This window comes from Hippocampus guttulatus, chromosome 8, assembly GCF_054856545.1.
Source record: "Hippocampus guttulatus isolate MCC_2025c chromosome 8, RoL_Hgut_1.0, whole genome shotgun sequence".
Classification (NCBI taxonomy): domain Eukaryota; kingdom Metazoa; phylum Chordata; class Actinopteri; order Syngnathiformes; family Syngnathidae; genus Hippocampus; species Hippocampus guttulatus.
Genome location: NC_141268.1, coordinates 20501149 through 20516659, shown reverse-complemented (window position 1 = coordinate 20516659; position 15511 = coordinate 20501149). Strand labels below are relative to the sequence as shown.

Here is a 15511-nt window from a genome sequence, read left to right as displayed (position 1 = left end):
TTTGAACTGAGACTTTCATGCAATGCAAGTGTGGCAAGTTGATGTGACTAATATCGTCTTCATTTTGACTATCTTCATTTTTCGCATCTTGACTTTGATATATCGCACAGCCCTCAAAGAAACTAAATACTGAAACTTCATGTTGACATGTACAAGTTCAAAAACAAACACGTCAACTGTTGAAACATGATTTTATTGTTGCTATTTACAAGGTTACAGTTTGAGTTTGTGTGTCCTGAAATCGTACGTTTTTGTTTCTTTGAATCTTAGGAAGAAAGTCAACGTTCCTGATCTCAATTTTGACTTTTACAGGTTGAAAGCAACACTTTTGAAATGTGTCAAAATGCACGTGAGACATTGAAATGCTCGTCCTGGTGTTTGTTGTGTGCTTTCCTGGGATCTTTTTTTTTTCTTTTTATCCAGAATGCTCAGGGGGCCGACAGGTCGGCCCGTCCCACCTCTGAGTGTCCCTTGAGCAGGCCCAGACGCACTACCACCACTTTCCTCTTCCTCTCCGCCTCTTCCTCCTCTTCCTCATCCTCCTCTTCCTCACGCTCCCTCTTCCTCTTCCTCCTCCTCCTCCTCCTCTCCTCCAGCTCCTCTCGCACCCGCGCTTCCTCCTCTTCATCATCCTCTTCTTCTTCCTCCTCCTCCTCATCTTCATCTTCCTCGTCATCCTCGACGTCGTCTTCCTCCATGTCCATCATGTGCTCATGACTTTCTCCTTCGTTCTGACCAGAAAAAAATATGAAATGGTCATCATCATTATAAGTTACGGAGGTCCACTATCTGCAGAAATGTTTTGAATGTGAAGAAGTAATCAGTGCCGGCTTTTCGGTTGCAGCTTTGATTGGGCCAATTTCACTTGTGTGACCATGAATTAATGTCATTCTTTAGATACAAAAAAATTCTGATGTTTTATACTTTTTTCTATTTTAACCATTTTGGACATGCCTATATGACAGTTTCTCGCTTTTTTTTTTTAAACATTTGATACAATTTCACGTTTTTCATCCATCCCTCCATTTTCTAATCTGTATGCTCACGGGGGTTTCAGGGGCGTGCTGGAGCCTATCCCAGCTGTCTTGGGGCAATTGGCGGAGGTACACGCTGAACTGGGTTGCCTGCCAATCGCAAGGCACATGTAGACAACTATTTGCGCTCACAATCACACCTAGGAACAATTTAGAGTGTTAACCTGTCACGAATGTTTCTTTGGAATGCGGGAGGAAACCGGAGTACCCGGGGGAAAACCCACGCAGGCACAGCGAGAACAGGTGCAGGAAATTGTCGGCTTGACATTGGCTCCCTGTTTGCCTTTAGAAATTTGGTGACTCACCGTCTTGTTGTTGTGGCCGCCGCTGGCGGTGCCACGTAACCGGTGTAGGCGCAGGCGCACCGTGTCTTTGTTCTGGCACAGGCCCAGGCTGTTTAGGGTGTCCAGAGCGGGTCCGGAGCAGCCCTGAAGACGCAGCTTGGCCCCCAGCGCTGCCTGCAGGAAGTTGTTGGTCCAGATGTTCCTGGTGAACAGCGGCACCGCCAGCGTCAGGACGCTGCGGCGCATCACCTGAAGCTCCGCCTCCGACACCGACAATTGGCTGCGCATTTGCGCACGCACACAGGTACACGGGCATCTTGTTAGTTTGGAGTTGGGACCGTTTTGAATGAGAGAATTTCATAATGATGGACTTGAATGTGCACCGGTTGGGCACTTACTGCCTGCTCTTGACGAGGGCGTTGACAGTGGGGAAGAGCGAGCGCAGACACGTGGTGACGAGCGGCGCATGCTCCTGCACCCAGCTGAGGCAGCGCGCCCACGGGAAAAAGGAGAGCAGCTTCTTGCTGGACACCTTCTGGTGGAAGGGGCTGTCGGCGTGGCGCGATAGTGTTTTCATCTCCTCGCGCAGCTCGCGGCTCAGGAAGTCCATCATGGGCTTGCGCGCACCCTTGGCCGACCAGAGCGTCCGGAAGGCCGAGCGGTAGCACGACTTGCTCACAAGCAGGGCCGCGCGACTCTTCTTGCCCATGCGCTGGCCCTTCTTCCTGTGGCGGCTGCTCACCTGTGCCCACAAACAACAATTGTTCAAAGGGAACTCGAGGGAAGAAAAAAAAATCTTTGCAATATGTTACATATGTACAGTATGTGATGTCAAAGTGCCCTCGGGCTCGTATTGTGAATGTCACATGTCCAAACATGGAAAACGGGTGAGCTGTTACATTTGCAATCGCAATGGGAAGCCGAGGGCACTTTGACATAATTTTCAGGAGGTTGCAGCGGCGCTGCAGCACAAAATGTCTTTTTGGCCCCTAAAATTCATAATGCAGTAGTGGTACTGGCAATGCCAACTGCAAAAAAACATTTGTTATACACGAGTCTATGCTTAACCATTGTCCTGTTATTTTGTTTGAGTTTGTGGGGGGCGCTTATGGTTATTCTTGCCTCACTTGTTTGACAGCAGCAGGTTTGAGCCACAAGACCCTCTTCCCGTTGTTCTTGCGCCAGCATTTTGTCCTGATGACCTGCGCGCACGTTTCGCACACAAACGACTTTTTGCCGATGGCGCACGCGTCGGGGAAGACCCACTGGGCGGCCTCTGGTGTGGTGAAGGTGAACACAGCCCTCCGGTTGAAGCCACGGCCCTGCCGCTCAAACTGACCTGTTGGGGGTGAGGAGACCCATGATTACAAGAATACCCAAAAGACAAAATAACTTGCAGAGGTCATGATCGCATTGTGACATATCTCTACCTCAAATATTGTCTCATTCTACAGGAAGAGCGGCCACGTCATAAAGAAGTAGTGAGTGGATTTCTGAGAAATAACTACTTTTACTACAATTTTATCTTGAGAATTTTTTAATTTAGAATGAACACTTAAAATGCCTCCAAAACCATTGACAACAACAAATCCATCCATTATCTGAACCGCTTTATCCCTGCAAGTGTCTCCGGCATGCTGGAGCTTGTTCTGACTTCAGGCAGGGTGCACCCTTGAACGGGTTGCCTGCCAATTACAGACACACGTAGACAAACCAACAATCACACGTAGACATTTTAGCATGATCAATCAAACTACTGTGCGTGTTTTTGGAACAGAGAAAGAGTCTTGGGGTGAACATATCGTGGATATTGTTCTATTTTTTGCCTCACTCAAATTATCCTCAAATGAGGGTAGTTCGAGCGTGGGTTTTTTTTTCTCCCCCTCTGCCTCCCTTGTTTCTTTCTGACTTTCGGGTTGAGTGAACGCTGGCGCGTTTTGGCTGCCGCTGCTCAACCCGTATTGTTTTGTGTTTTTTGTTATTGTAAAGTGTCCTTGGGTGTCTTGAAAGGCGCTTATAAATAAAATCTATTATTATTATTATCTAGTCATAGTAGAAATTGCTCTCCTGTGATCTGACTGGCCCAAGTGGTACATTGCAAGACCCAAGAACACACTGGAATAAGTTAAGAGAATAAAAGTAGAACATTTCCCATGACACACCCTTGCAGCAGCAGCACATCTTGTCCTCTTGGGCCTTGGCCCGCCGACGGCCACGATGTACGGTCACTTTGGGGAGACAGTCCACCTCCTCATCCTCATCATCCCCGGCGCACGCTGGGAGTTCAGCGGTGGTGGAGGTGTCGGCGAAGTCAGTCTCCGCATAATCGTGTTCGTTGGAATCGGACGGAGGAGCGGAGGCGTCGTCTTCGTTGACCGCCGCGATGCTCTTGGCCTCTTCGCTCGTCATCGTAAACCGATTTGGAACTTGTCAGAAAGTTTGCAAGGAAACTATTCCAGCAGCCATCACTTAACTAACGTGAGCTGCGGGCTAGCACGTCAAACCCACCGCAGTGAAGGCTACTCAGCGGCCACGCCAACGGCCCGAGACGACGCACCCGCCCCCAACTCGATGACTGCGTTCAGAATGTACTAAAAGCAGTCATTATCTAAAGAAAGCGCTTCTCAGTGTATGTCAATCTAGCCAATTTAAAAACAGTACAAATGTAGTAAACCGGAAGCGGCCTCAGCCCAACAATTTAACTTCCGTATTTGTGTGCGGCCTCAACTGGTTTACCGCCCCGACATGGAGGGTGTTAGTACTGCAATTTACAGTTTATATTCTATCTCGCTGTCTTTTATAGAATAATGCTAGAAGCAGCTGTGAGGCTTTCCCAAATCGCACCCCCAAAATAGCTCCCAATAATTCTCATTTCTATTGTAAGCTAAACATTTCTGTAAAACATCGAGATTCCAGAGGAGGGTGTGGGTGTAAAGTTGCAGTTGTTAACAAAGGTAAAGGAAATGAAGTTTATTTTATTTTATTATAATTTTTTGTTTTACACATGACACCAATAGGTAGGCCTCCATGGCTCACACCTTCGACAATAAGTCATGCTCATGGCACAGTTAAGACGCTTTATCATAAGGTATCTAATGGATGTGGTGGGGCACTGTGTAATTTGCACCATAACGTACCGTACAATTATTACTTCAAGAAATATGAAAATGAAAATAGTCCATGCCAGTGCACATGACAATATGGCTCAACCTTGGTGTCTGTGATTTTTTTCAATTACCCATTATGTTAAAATGGTAGAATATTGATGATAAAAATAGCTGTAATTTTTGTTTAGACGTGGTGGGGCACTGCCCCAATTTGACCAAAGAAGTATGAATATATATGTATATCTTTTTGTAGAAGTTCGAGAATTCCCTCGTGAAAATGCATCTCTCTGCTGTGTGAAAACTAGGAATTTCTACTGCTGAAAGTAGACGTGACTTTTGGCTACAAATACGAAAATTACCAAAGCCCCGCCCTCCTTTTATGACGTAGGGGCTCAACATCAGTGTCGTATTTCCAGACTATTTTTAAAATGTATTTGTATATTTCATTTTTTACGTCTTTGTGTACAGCGCTGTTTCGCTAATCTTCAATGTGTTTGGTCGTGTTATCAGACGGGATAATTTTGGAGGAATTCCCCACATTTGTCGGGCCAGTTCCCTACCCCCACCCCTCTGTGGCCTCGTGTCCCGCCTCCTCTCCTTTCTCCCCAACTGCTTCAGTCAGCCGCTTCGCTCTCGTCGCAGCCATTTTACGGTGGAGCGTCAGCGCGGCGGCGACCGTAGGACGCCGAGACAGCACGGCGAAGAGGTAATTTCGCCTCGGGCCCTCACTTTTGCATGTCGTTTGGTCGACCTTCATACGTCGGTCGAAGCGAGCGGAAGGACGGGGTTGAACTGGCGGGGCTGAGCTGGCCGGCCAGAGCCACTCCACCGCCGCCTCCTCGGCCGCGAGGGGAAGCTTGACACCCGCACGCCCGTTAAAAAAAGAAGCGACGCCTGTCGCCCAAGCCAAAGTTGTATGCGAGGTGGTCAACCCGGTGAGCCGAAAACAAACACTTATATTAAAAATAAGAATGGAGTATGGATTTGATGGCTCCATTCCGATAGGGGGCCCCCGAGAGCAGGCTGTACGGGGACGTAGCGACGGCTGGCCAGCCCTTTGCTGAAGTTTTATTCCCACTAAAAGTGTCCTCAGATGAAAACTGACGCTTTGCTGGAATTCTATTCCCACTAAAAGTGTCCTCAGATGTAAATTAAAAATGTCGTTGTGCCTTAAATTTTGTGTTTTAGATAGTTGTGTATATTGCACAAAACCGCAGTTTTGTTGTTCAACGAAAAGGCAGAACAAAACCGCCACCTGTGTTGCACATGGTTGGCTTTTTTTCTGGAGGCTCAATTAGCGCCGCAACTACCAAATATTTTAGTACCCGTTTAATAAAACGATATTTCTGCTCGGGTAAAGAACATTAGTGAACTCAAAAGATATTAAAACACACTCTACTTAATAATCACTGATTAACTGGTGTTCTGGAAAAAGCCGAAAGGAAAAGAACTGGTTTTCATTTCTAAGATCATCCACATTTTTCTATTTACATTGAAAGCGTGCAAAGTAATTGTATTTTATTCCCTGCAAATATTAACTCAACTGAACAAAACAGCCACCTGTGTTGAAAATGCTTTAAACTATAATTTTTTCAGAGACCAAACACAAAAACGGTTCCATCGTGTTTTTAAATCGATATTGTAGTCATTCATACTGTGCGAAAAACCAATGCTCAACAAATGCTAAAACGAAATGGCCATCTCTGCTCCAATTTTTGAGCTAGTTTTCAGAAATTATATGCGGAAAGAGTTTCTATTTGTTTTTGTTTTTTCACATCCTTATCGTACTTGAAACATTAAGATTATTGTCATTATTGTGCTTTGTTTCTATTGCCCAAAATGGCCGTGCTTTTAGCGGCCCAGTGGTTAGCGCGTCAACCTCACAGTGCAGAGGTACCAGGTTCAATTCCGGCCTCCCTGTGTGGATTTTGCATGTTCTCCCCGGGCCTGCGTGGGTTTTTTCCGGGTACTCCGGTTTCCTCCCACATTCCAAAAACATGCATGACAGGCTGATTGAACACTCTAAATTGTCCCTAGGTGTGAGCGCGGATGGTTGTTCGTCTATTGGTGCCCTGCGATTGGTTGGTAACCAGTTCAGGGTGTCCCTGAAGACTGCTTGAAGACAGCTGGGATAGGCTCTAGCACCCACCATGACCCTCGTGAGGATATGCGCATCGGAAAATGGATGGATGGATGGGCACCGCTTTTAAATGCCAGAACAAAATGGCCACATGTGTTGCAAAAGGTTGAACTGTTTAATTTTTTGGAGACCAAACGCAACATGGTTTGAAGAGCTGATGGGCTTTTTTATTTTTTGTAAAAAATACTGTGGGGATTTCTACAGTAGTCCAATGCCCTAACTACTCATAAAAGTGGCCTGCTTTGTTGGTTCATGGTCTGTATCCCCTTTCACGCCTTATTTCAAAGCTGGCTTTTTTAGGGCTTTTCCCGTGTGAATGAGGGGGATGTGTGAAATTTAACACTTGACGCTTCCGTCCCCCGCCCTCTTGTGTTGAAATCTCAAGGCGGGATTCCGAGTTGCCTGTGTGAAAGGTAGCATCTGTTGGTTGTAATCTTCCGCCTCACTTGGTGATGTGTGAAAGGCACAGGTGAAATGGCATTGTCTTTTGTCATAAGCATCATCAACATCCAAAGCTCATTCGTATTTTCTTTTGTTTTTTTTTAGCCATGAGGAGCAAGATGTCAATTTTTGACCGCTGACCCTTTTCAAGGCCACTTCGAAGCGATCCAGTCTGACATTTGGCAAAACAGGAGACGCTCATCTCTGATCGTTTGGTCCTGGACATTCCAGACCATGGTTGCGTGTGTTGACCATGTGCTTCTTTATTTGTCTAAGACTAGTTTGAAGACAGAACGACATTCCAAAATCGTGGTTCAGGTGCCGACGCATCATTCAGGTGGACTCAGTTTAAGTAAGTCTTGTATCTGGTCTCCTGAGTACAGCACTCCGGTAGACTGACAAAAGCCAGGACTGAAAAATGAATGCAGATAATCATGGGTTGTGTCTTCAGACAGGGTCTCAAATATTTGAACTGAATGACACAAAAATACGACTTTGACCAAATCCTTTGTTTCGGTTCATCTCAGTACAAGTTTGCTTTTGTTTCCAGATCCATTGTAAAGCCTCCCTAAGAAGTGCTCTGTCACTTGTGACATTTTCTTCTGAGTACTTTTGGCATGTAGTTCTGCTTGTGTCTTTCACTTATGGTAATACCGGTTTCTTATTGATCTGTTCAGCAGTTGTCCCCATTGTCGTAACTTGACAAATTTGTATGGTACCTGCGTCAGGCCGGTCAAACTTGTGCAAGTATGATACTCTAAAAGGCTGGGTACAGTCATTCATACAGGTCATATAGTCATGAGCTGTCAATCAGTCTTCATTTCCCCTTTGAACTGATTAAAATTAGGGTCCTAGTTGACAGTCTGTTTATGGAGTCTTGTCTTTGGGTGCCAAACTGAGTCAATCAGTGGCGGAAGGTCATTTGAGTTGTGATTGTTGTTTGTCTTTTTCTTGGCTAGGATTGCTAACATGGCTGATGGTGCGCGAGGTCCTGCGGTCGGCCGGCCCTTGGAATTTGCCAATGAGGAGCAGCGGGCGGTTCACTCTTGGTGCAGAATCGGGTCAGCCGGCCACAGTGTGCTCCTGGAAGCGGTAAAGATCCTTAGCCCCATGTCCCGGGATCTCTCCAGCACAGACGAGGTCGTCACCTTCCTGCAGGAGCTGAGCGAGGAGGGACACAAGCCCACCGTGCTGCGTAGCAAGGACGTTTATGGCTACCGCTCGTCCATAAACCAGCCCCTGACTGTGGACATGCTCAAGCCGCCCAGCCGGAATGTCAGGCCGATGGCCAAAAAGCGGCGAAGGGTTCGCGTTAAGAAAAGAGAGGTGCACCCTTCCTGGAATGTCTTTCGAAGGGGAAACCCCAGAATCCAGGGGGTTCCACCTCCGGAGCAACTAACGGACCACCACACTGTTGTCTACAATAAGACCCCCGTAAGGACTTTGGAGATCTCTGAAGCGCTGCCGGTGCAGTCGTGCCTCAGACTGACTAATATAAAAGGGTTGTCTGGTTGCCACACGGCCAGACTCCAGATCCAAACCACATGGGACTTACCCCGCAAGACACCTCCAGCTGTCTTTTTGCAGAAGCAGCCACCTCCAGCACTTTCAGGAATACCGTTGCAGCCTTCCCAGAATGGTGGCGGGGCGTCCACCAGAGCCGTTGCCTTGTTCAGCCAGAAGAGCCTGTCTTGCCCCCTCCGACTGGATGGCGCACTCATTGGCGACTCTGCACCCGTGTTCTACGCCAACGGCCGAGCTTTCCCACAGACTCACACGGAGCATACCAGCAACGGCTGGGATGGCAACGTCCTTCGCCAGAATGGACAGGCCCCCAAAGAACTGCCACATCCGACACGGCAGAGAAACCGCTGGCGAGACAAGACGCTCTTGGGGTCTAAGATCGTGAAAGTGGACGACTCTCGCTCGGTGGACGAAGCCCGATGTAAAGCTCAGAAAATCCTGCAGGTCAACCTGTCTCCCGTGATCCAAATCCGCCCGCTGAACCACGCGCTGAGAGACTTCCGACACCAGAACTCAAACTGACAGTCCCTCCGAGCTTACGCGTTGCTTTAATCGGGTCATTGTCTTACACATCTGTCAGTTTCTACCGGAATACCCCTTTGCAGCAACATTCTGTCAAGGTTTTCATTGATGTCTGAAGTGTGGCAGGTCAGGTCTGAAAGTTGGGGTTCCTTGAAAGGCATTCGAAGTAGGGAGTTGCTTTTCCTAGCAGGCTGGGAAATTCCTTTCCGCTGAATGTTGGTTGCGTTTTCAACCTCTGCCCAATTCTGTCTTTCCAAGGGAGTTTTCGCGTTGCCATTTCTCTTGGCCTAAATATTTTAAACTCACTGTTCTTTGGAAAGTATTCTCATACCCAGTTGAAGAATACGACCATTTGGTTTAAGGATGGAAGTCAACACTGTGCTTCCGTAAAAACTGAAGAACACAAAGAGGTGGCGGCGGGTCTCCCAATAAAACAAGTATCCTAAATCCTAGCAAAACTTGAGTTGGTCTTCCTTTTTTGTAGAGTTGTCATTGGGCGGTAAAGAAAGGCATCCTGATCTACGTCAGTGGCACTGATGGGGTCCAAGGATCTGTCCTTCGCAACGTGTTCCTTTTTTGTTCCACCAGGAAACAGACACTGTAGGTAGTACTTTGGCGTGGATGCGGAATGTGGTGCAAAAGCTATACAAATGTTTGCAAAATCTGAAGTCACCCTTTTGGTATTAAAAACCTGAAATCTGTTTGCTATAATTGATCAGAGGTGAAGACGTTTCCTCCTGTCCAAACCAATCTGATGACATCTCTACCACTCCCCCTCCACACCATTTTTTTTGACCATCAAAGTTGACAGAGGTTTTTGCTTAAGAGTCTGTTTTCCGCTGCTCACCTCAAATTTGATTCTTACTTTTTTATATCCATCTTTGTTCATTTTATTTGTGAAATGCGTGTAAAAAAAAAACTTTCCTACGTGAGCTTTCAAAAAGTTTTTTGTTCAATAAAACAGTTTTGAAAACCATTCAAAATGTTTTAATTGGGGGGGGGGGGGTGACCCCCGTCTTATGCCATGTTTCAGTATTGGAACATTGCAAATATAGTGGGTGCCCCTCAGGGTTACGTCCTAGAGACCTTGTTCTTTTTTTTCTTTTTTTTCTCGACGTGAAAACGACTGGTCATGTATTCGTTGCAAGTTTCTACCGAAAACATGGTAGTTAGGCTTCTGACACAAATTAATTTGCTAATTCCTTGTTTCACACAGAAACAATTTGCCATTTAACGAGGGTTACTGTAAAGCAGTGCGTCTGAGACAATGACTGACATGAGCAACGTATGTGCCGAAAGGTTTTTTTTGTTTTTATTTAATTAGATAATTGCTGTAAATTACATGAAGTATAATATTGCGGGGTGCCAATTTTCCTCATTCATAATAACCAGTCAATATTCAACAAGATCACTGCCGCGATGCCTCTACATTGGATCCATTGGTATTTCGACCCAACCTGGACAAATAACAAATGCCATTGTCTCACCCTGGGTGCCTTCGGGGTCTTCTGGAATTTAGAGACGACACTGAAAGCACATGCTGCTTTAATAGACATGTTTACCTAATTTTGTGTCGATTGGTGAAAGTGATGTCAGGGCTGAATTATTTTATTTGTTCTCTAACTGTGCTAATGCATGGCCCTGGACAATCAGCTCTGCGTGAGAGCGTGTTGATATAATTGACTCTCATGTTGCGTAAGTGATCGAACTAGTTGGTATGGAAATTGTGGAGTCACCATCTTCATATTTATTCTTAGGATATTTGCCATTTTTACTTGTTCCAACCAGATTGATGACTTCAGCCAAAAAGCTTGTCAAGTTTCCATCACCCTGTGTTGAATGCCTGCTTCTTATTGGGGTTCATTTCAATATTCCTGGGAGGAGTTTGTGAAGTGCAACCCCAAAATGGCCGCTTCAAACAAACGATTCAATTCCTGTTCAAGTTTTCGGCATGCGTTGTTGGAATGTGTCATCTCGTAGACCACCTAGAAGGTTCTTGAGACTTATTTTTCCTGCATCCTATCACACCAAATCCAGTAACGAGGGCTGATTTTTTTTCCTGCCAAGTAGACAAGTTTTGCTTCGAAAAGTCCTGTTTTTCGTAGGATTTTTGCCCAAAACAAAATGGCTGCCCTCCTGCTCAGTTTGGGACGTACAGTGCATCTTGTCATAATACACGTATTATTTTATTAGTTTTCCTGTATTCCCAAGCCACTAGCCGCCGTGCGATAGAGCAGGTCAGTCAACGTCTTCGCTTCCTTCCTCCCCTATTTCCTCCCAAAGCAACCCCTCTGCCCCCCAGCTGCTGCCGCCGCCATCGCGTCACTTCTCGGGCAAAACCAGTTGCACTCGTTAGTGTCGGCGCTCGCTCTTTGTGCGGTGGGGGGAAGGGAGGCAGGACGGGCGGGAGGAGAGCCGAGCGGCAATGTCACGCGCACTCAAATGAAAACCACCACTCCGCCGCTTTGATGTTTTTCTGCACAACTGCTTCCTCTCGCTAGCCGCTACAGAGTGCCCTATATTGTGAGGTTGCTATTTTGTGGTGCTGTTGGAGTGCGTCGTGAGTATAGATTATCACCTATAAAAGTGCCCTCATGTAACCCACAATGCATCTTGAAAAGAAGTGAGAAACCGACGGTCACTGGAAAAGCAAAATAACCAGTGACGTGCCAAATCACAAAAATATTCTGGTTCTGGGCATGAAGACTTTGTTGGGAGTTATTCACTCATTGGCTAATTTACTTGATGTGTGCGTGAATCTTGTACGTGACTCAAATAGAGAAGTGAATTGGCCATTAAAAAAAAGAATCCCAAATCAGAATTCTTGGGAGTCAAAGCAGAACGGGTCATGCCAAAACAACAACGCTAACCAGTGCGTAGCCTACAGTGTTTGTTTTTCAACTTCTTTGTCGGCGTGCTAGTGTCAAGCTACGTCAGCGTGGATTTCGAACCACGCTCCCATCGATCCATCTTGCTCATCTCTGTCAAACAAGATGGATGAACGTCTTCTCACAAGGAGCAACAAAATCTTTCCGCGTTCTGCCGCGCTCTGCTTCACCGAAACCAGTCTCGGCGACTGCCACCTGGACGTGACAGGGAGCTATCAGGGAAATCAAAAGGTGCTGGAATATGCTTCTATATCAACAAAGAACGGTGCACGGATGTCACGAAGCTCAACGTACACTGCAGCCAGGACTTGGGAGTCGCTGTTTCTAAACTGTAACCCATTCCACTCACCACATGAGTTCGCCTCTACCTTATTCACACCCCAGGCCTCATTTCCTGGCATGGAGATCCAAAAACAGGACGTGAGACGGCTCCTCAAGCAGCAGCAGAAGAAGAAGAAGGCTGTGGGGCCCGATAAGGTGTCCCCCTTTCCTACCTGAAAGTCTGCGCTGACCAGTTGGCTCCGGTCTTCACGCAGATCTTCAGAAGATCCCTGGAGCTGTGTGAGGTCCCATCCTGCTTCAAACAATCCAGCATCCGAGTCCCTACGAAACCAGCGACATCAGAAATGAACGACGATTGGCCTGTCGCTCTCAGTTCTGTGGTCACGAAGTACTTGGAACGCCTTGTGCTGAACCAACTAAAGAACATCAGTTCACCCCTGCTGGACCCCGTTGCAGTTTACCTCCGGGGCAAAGAGCTATGTGGATGGCGCAGTCAAAATAGGGATGCACTCTATCCTGGAGCACCTTGACGGCATAGTAATAATAATAATACATTTTATTTGAAAGCGCTTTTCATCATACTCAAAGACACTTTACAAGACCTTAAAACACAGGATAAAAATGTGCACTTAAAACATAGGCATAGGGAACTTCGCAAGGATCTCGTTTGTAGACTTCCACACCATCATTCCAAAACTCGTCACCTCCAAGCTTCTCCAGCTCCGCGTGTTCCCGACAATCTGCCCGTGGATCTTCAGCTTCCTGACAGGAATGACACAACAGGTGAGGCTGGGAAGAACATCATCATCAGCACTGGGGCACTCCAAGGATGCGTCTTCTCTCCGCTGCGCTTCTCCTTCGACACGAACGAATCCAGCCGTCAAACTCATCAAGTTCACGGACGACACCACAGTCAGCGGCCTCATCCAAGACGGCAAGGAGTCTACGAACTGACAAGAAGTGCGAGCAGCTGGCGCTCCGGGGCACCCAACACAACCTGGTGCTGAACATGGTCAAGACTGTAGAGATGATTCGTGGACTTGAGGAAACATACTTGTGGCCACAGCTGCCCCCTCACACGATCCAACTGCCCTCTGTCAACCGCCGAGACCTTCAAGTTCCTGGGAATCACGGTCTCTTGGGACATGAAGTGGGAGGCCAACATTAACTCCGTCCTGAAAAAAGGCCAAGCAGAGGATGTACTTCCCGAGGCTGCTGAGGAAGCACGGCCTGCCGCAGGAGTTGCTGAGACAGTTCTAGACAGCAGTCATCGAATCAGTCCTGTGTTCCCTGATCACAGTTTGGTTCGGAACCGCCACAAAAAAGGACAAAATCCGACCGCAACGGACAGTTGCGGCTGCGAAAAAATCATTGGGTTGTTACACGACGGCGGCGGCAATCACTTTTTCACATGGGGACTAGTGGTCTTGGATTTTATTTTATTTAATTACTTTTTTGTTGGAGTGCCTTAAATTGGCGTGTAGAAACGACATTTTGTTTTTACTTGGGTGGTGTCTGTGTGAGATTAAAATTGCTTTCCTTTGTATGTGCTCAATATGCAAAGAACACAGAAATCAGGAAGGAGGCAAATACCGTTTCACAGCACTGTATAAAAATCCCTATCTGGCGAGGAGGGAGTAGGTAATCGGTGACCTTGGTTTCAGCCTCCAGTGTTCAGGGGGAGGGAAGGTTGTGGAAGCCATTATACAAGAAAGAAAAAAAAACAAACATGACCGAAGTGCAAAAGAGGACGAGGAAACCTTGGGTCATAAACGTGGCTGCTCTGCTCACACGTGTTGATTCTCGCCAACCTCCTCCCCCAACAAGCAACAAAGCAAAGGGACTTGCGGTTAGCAGCATGATAGCTAGCTGCTCTAAGAAAATGCTTCATCGCATTACGTGTGACATGTGATCTGTTTTCATGGTTGTCGGTGTTTCCATTCCAGGACTTCAAATGTTAGCATTTTGAGGCTGAAAACTGCTCTCGTGATTGATCAGATGAATATGTAGCCTGCCTGTTTTATGGCTGCCGTTTTCAAATGCTAACATTGGTGTTCGCATTATTGGACTCCACGCTCTCATGGTTTATCGGGTGAATGTATTTGTACTTCTTTTTCAGGGTTTGCATACATATTCGAAGCAAGACGGTTGGCGTTTTCAGAATTTAAAATACTTTAATGTAAATTTGCTCTGTCAGACAAACATTTTCCGTGTTAAAATGCTCACAATGTTAACGTGACCATTAATGTTAAAGGCCCTTTTGTTTGTTTGCTTGCAAGTCGTATAATTAATGGGAGGTAACATTTTCAGGATAGAAAACACTATCGTGATGTTCTTATTCAGATTCCACAAAATGGTGTCACACTCAACAGCCCCTGGCATCTCCAATAATTCGGTGCCTAAAATCACTCCTGGTGGTTTGGAGTTGAGAACCTCTATTTACTTTGGATCACGTGACCGACCGTGCTTGTGTTTGCGCGCGCTTTTGCGTAATGTTTGTATATTTGTGTGGACATTTCCACATCTCGTCGTGTCACGCATGGCCGTGGCTCTTTCGTGACGAGCTCAGCACATTCGCACTGCTGACATTCGATGCCATCAATGATTCATGACACCGCGAAACACACACACGCGACCGCCGTGTGTGTGTGTGTGTGTGTGTGTGTGTGTGTGTGTGTGTGCGTGCGTGCGTGCTTGTGTTTTCGGGGTATTTTTAATTTTCATTTGTGTTTGTAAATGTGTGTTTTCGCTGAGATTGTGTGTATATTTGGGTTTCTTGCTTTTGTGTTTGTGCGCATTCGTGTTGACATGAACTTGTGGAGGTTTTTTTTCTGAAATTTGTGTCGGTTTGTGCCTGCATGTTATGTGAATTTGTGTGTTTGTGTACATTTGTCCTTTGCGTATGGTTGTGTGAATGTGCACTTGGTGTGTTGCCCTCTCCACCTTGGTTGCATTTTTCCACTGAAGACCCCCCCCCCCCCCAAAAAGAAAAGACCCCTGGATAGTCCTATATTTGGGTTGTTCTCAGAAATCACCGTCCAGGATCCAAGAGTGTGACATGTGAGCCCAAAACTGAACTTGTGCAAGACTAGTTCAAAATGATACAGTGTAAAAGTAATGGAACAGCAAGGTCCTCAAACCTTAAACCTACCCAGTCAGCAAAATTGGTCTGGCCCAGCTCTGGGGCAGACACCGCACGTACAGTCGGCCCACATACCTCAATGAATGACGGTCCTGCAGTGGCCCACGTCTGGCATCCATGATGTGGGCCGCATTTGGCCCAGATCTG

The 15511-nt window shown here is 46.6% G+C and overlaps 2 protein-coding genes across 5 annotated transcripts; one reads left to right on the top strand and one right to left on the bottom strand.

Annotated features, from left to right (window-relative positions):
- Window positions 1–174: 174 nt before the first annotated feature.
- LOC147201768 (uncharacterized) lies at window positions 175–4030 on the bottom strand. The gene is made up of 5 exons (XM_086117566.1): window positions 3481–4030; window positions 2446–2657; window positions 1717–2060; window positions 1340–1598; window positions 175–731 (listed from the first exon to the last, which is right to left on the bottom strand). The coding sequence occupies exons 1-5, from the start codon at window positions 3725–3727 to the stop codon at window positions 429–431; spliced, it is 1365 nt and encodes a 454-aa protein (XP_085973692.1). The 5' UTR covers window positions 3728–4030; the 3' UTR covers window positions 175–428.
- Window positions 4031–4898: 868 nt separating this feature from the next.
- ccdc71 (coiled-coil domain containing 71) lies at window positions 4899–10037 on the top strand. Of its 4 annotated transcripts, none has more exons than XM_086117568.1 (3): window positions 5024–5131; window positions 7112–7358; window positions 7966–10034. In XM_086117568.1, exon 3 carries the CDS (start codon window positions 7976–7978, stop codon window positions 9050–9052), a length of 1077 nt encoding a protein of 358 aa, XP_085973694.1. In that variant the 5' UTR covers window positions 5024–5131; window positions 7112–7358; window positions 7966–7975; the 3' UTR covers window positions 9053–10034. The 4 variants fall into 4 exon arrangements, with proteins under 4 accessions (XP_085973693.1, XP_085973694.1, XP_085973695.1 ...); XM_086117569.1 differs by having other exon boundaries at window positions 5061–5131; window positions 7283–7358; XM_086117570.1 differs by having other exon boundaries at window positions 5074–5131; window positions 7288–7358.
- The last annotated feature ends 5474 nt before the right edge of the window (window positions 10038–15511 follow it).